The sequence below is a fragment of the Hipposideros armiger genome, unplaced genomic scaffold (assembly GCF_001890085.2).
Source record: "Hipposideros armiger isolate ML-2016 unplaced genomic scaffold, ASM189008v1 scaffold_92, whole genome shotgun sequence".
Lineage (NCBI taxonomy): Eukaryota > Metazoa > Chordata > Mammalia > Chiroptera > Hipposideridae > Hipposideros > Hipposideros armiger.
Window position 1 is genome coordinate 631,152 of NW_017731442.1, and position 3,340 is coordinate 634,491.

A 3,340-nucleotide genomic window follows, 5' to 3' on the forward strand; every position below is an offset into this window, starting at 1 on the left:
ATAGAGACCTCAAGTTGAGGACTCTGCTCTACTTACATCATTCTCATTTGTAATATTAACATATATATTGAGAGCATGAGCCCCAAAGACAGTTTTTGACAGAATCAGTTGCTATGAGGAGTAAGTGCCCTCAGCCAACTTTACTGTTTTTAGCTGAGCTACTGACCAGTGCAGAGAAGAGAGCAGAAATGCAGAAACAAATTGAAGAGATGGAGAAGAAGCTAAAAGAAATTCAAACCACTCTGCAAGAAAGAGCGGGTGACCAGGTTATTTCTCTTTTTTTAATACATAAAACTAAAGCTTATTAAAACAAGTTTAAGCAATTTAAAATCATGAAGGTAAAAGTCCTCCCAGCCTCCATTTAGAGTTTTTTGTGGTTTCTTAGCTATTAAGAGCAGGAAAGTAATTTAACAGGTGACTTCAAATGGAATTTGTAGCATGTGATATAAGTGATGCAATTTATTGATTTCTTAGTTATACTCTAAACCATTGTTTTGTGACCTCTAACTTTAGTTTTTTATTCTAGTCATGTTCCATTAAAATGAGGTTAAAGAAATTCAGTATATGCTTGGCACTGCTCTGTCAAGTACAAAGTACCAGTTTATACTAGGAACATAAATTATTGGAAAGAACTTTTGTGGAACAGACATTTTATACAGTTAGTGGATATCTGGAGGGAAAAAATCGTAAAGCTAATTTTGGAACTAAAGATTGAAAATAGGTAGCATTTTCTAGATAGAAGGGACAAATTGATTTTGTTTATTTAATGCAAATAGCAAGAAGAGAAGATGCCTACAAAGGAANTCAGACTTTTTAGTCACACCCCATCATTCATTAAGTGACTAAGCACCTGGCCCTATGTCTTCCTTTCCACCCCTACACCACCCAGTACCATGGCTCCTCAGTTCCATGACTACCATACCTCCTGTGATCTCTTCCTTACCACTACTCACCACCAACTCTCATGGTCTTAACTGTTGACCTTATCACCCATTAACTCTTTTGAAGGTCCTTTTCTTTGACCACTTCTCTTCTAGCTTACTTACTTTAGGACTCCATTCCTGGAATTCTTTAGTCTTATTGAAATCTCCACCAGTCCATCCCTACCAATTATATTTTTTACCTTTCATTACCATCCTAATGTCCTGATTTCCTTTCTTTCCAGCTCAGAGTCAATGATTGTTATTATAGTGAATCCCTTGCAAATACGCTTAACCCCTCTATCCTTCTATCTCTATATTGTATTCACCCAGCAAAACGTGAACCCTGATTAAATTCAATATCTGCTCACACTTTGTATCTGCATCCAAGTACTTTAAATACAGCTGGAGGAAAATGCAACTGTATATACTGGTCTCATTTTAAATTCACCACCACAGATCTCAAATGAGCATTCACTAGTGCCTAGAAGTCTATTACAGTTTCCTGGTAGGTGAATTTCTTCTTTTTGCTAAACAACTAATTTAATTTTTCTCACATTTTCAAATTTTCTATATCCCTGCCCTTCCTTAGCTATGATCTTGCTTCTTACTTCATTGGGGAATTAGAAGGAATATAAAGGTAACTCCATTTTCTTCCACCACATCTACCATATCAGTAATCCATATCTGTGCACTCTAACATTCTGTTAAAATGAACATTTTTCTGTTCTTATCAAAGGAATGACCCTTTATTCCCCACCCCCAGCCTTTTCTCTTTCTACTAAATCATTCTCACCATCATATATACACACTCTCATTGTCTCCAATTCTTTAAAAAAATGTCCTCATTATCTTCATATTCTTCTCCAGCTACTACCCCATTTTTTTTCCTTCATAGCAGAATTTCTTGGGAATTGTAATCTTCTTCACTACCTATTATTTCCTCAAGTATCCCTCTATTCCAGTTAAACAGTTCTGATCATGGTCCCAGAAACCTCCGTTTTTGCCAAATCCATGGTTGTTCCTCAGTCCTGATCTTTTTTTTTTTTTTTTCAATTGGGGAATTGGGTGTATGGGAGCAGCGCTAGGGANTGATGACTAACTAATGGCTAATTTCCTTCCTTATCATAATAGAGTAGTACTCAGAACATAATTGTCAATGACCCATGTAAATTATTTTTAGGCTCCATGCTCAACTTTTTTTTTTTTTTAATTGATCACATATACTCTTGCTGCTGGCATTGTCCCTGTGATATAAGAAATAACTCATTTGACCTATATGATGAATAATAATTATTTTGCATCTTTTAGGACACCGTGTAAAATTGAACCCAGTATAAACCACATTCTAAGCACAAGAAAGCCTGGAAAAGAAGAAGGTGATCTCCTGCAAAGAGTTCAAAGCCATCAGCAAGATTCTGAGGAGAAGAAAGAGAAGATGATGTACTGTAAGGAGAAGATTTACGCAGGAGTGGGAGAGTTCTCCTTTGAAGAGATCCGGGCTGAAGTTTTCCGGAAGAAATTAAAAGAGCAGAGGGAAGGTATGCATATTGATCTAGTTCAAGTTTGTAAAAATAACTTAACTTAGTTGTAAGAAGGTTGACCTGATATATTTAGGCTGAGGAAAATTGCCCCATTGTTTGTACGTTTATGTGATTCTTCTATGGTTTCTACTGTTTCTCTCTCTATTTAAGCTGAACTTCCATTGCTGCTTTCCATGAGGTCCCTGGGTGGAGTCGGGGGGAATCTACACAACTAAGTCTGTGTTCAAAAGTAAAGGAGGAGAAGAAACTGTAACCTATAGGAATAATTGATATTCCACAATGCTCTAAGCAGACAGCTATGATCCCTGACATGCATACATGTACATGCCATGCCTGCCCATTTAGATATTTTGATTAGGATCTATGCCAAGAAAGAAGAAAGAAGTGTTTCTTTTTATCCAGATATCCAGAATAACTTACTGTAGCTCAGCTCACTTAATAGGAAATGGCATTTGTAGGGCTACCTGGGAAGCTTAACCATCACTTATAATTTATTTGAGGACATATTTCTGAGTTCCAGGTGACAAGTTATAAGCAAACTTCTGTAAAGCAGACTTAGTAGTAGTAGTAAGTTTGGAATTGTCTTCATTTGTTAATATCAACTAGCCCCTTCCAAGATTGACAAAGGTGCTCTGGACTCAATGTATTGAAAAATGAAACCTATGTACCTAGGTAGGAGAGGGGGAGTGGTCAGAAAGCAAGGAGCTAGTTAAGAAAGGTTTTTTAAAAATGGAACCACCTTAACAAAAAAGTAGGTTAGGAGGGTAGCCAAATATGAGCAGGGAAAGGAACTAGGTACTTAGATAAAAAATATTAGTGTTGGGCCAGCCGAGTGGCACATTGGTTAAGAGCTGGCTTGGGACGCCAGAGGGCCCC

General features: G+C 37.1%; 1 protein-coding gene across 1 annotated transcript in view; it reads left to right on the plus strand.

Annotated features, from left to right (window-relative positions):
- The window catches only part of BUB1B (BUB1 mitotic checkpoint serine/threonine kinase B), a 63,899-nt gene that overhangs the window by 40,092 nt on the left and 20,467 nt on the right, over positions 1-3,340 (plus strand). The window contains exon 9 of the mRNA XM_019644853.1: positions 2,232-2,461. Coding sequence (XP_019500398.1) covers positions 2,232-2,461 — 230 coding nt within the window. The remainder of the gene's footprint in view (positions 1-2,231; positions 2,462-3,340) is intronic.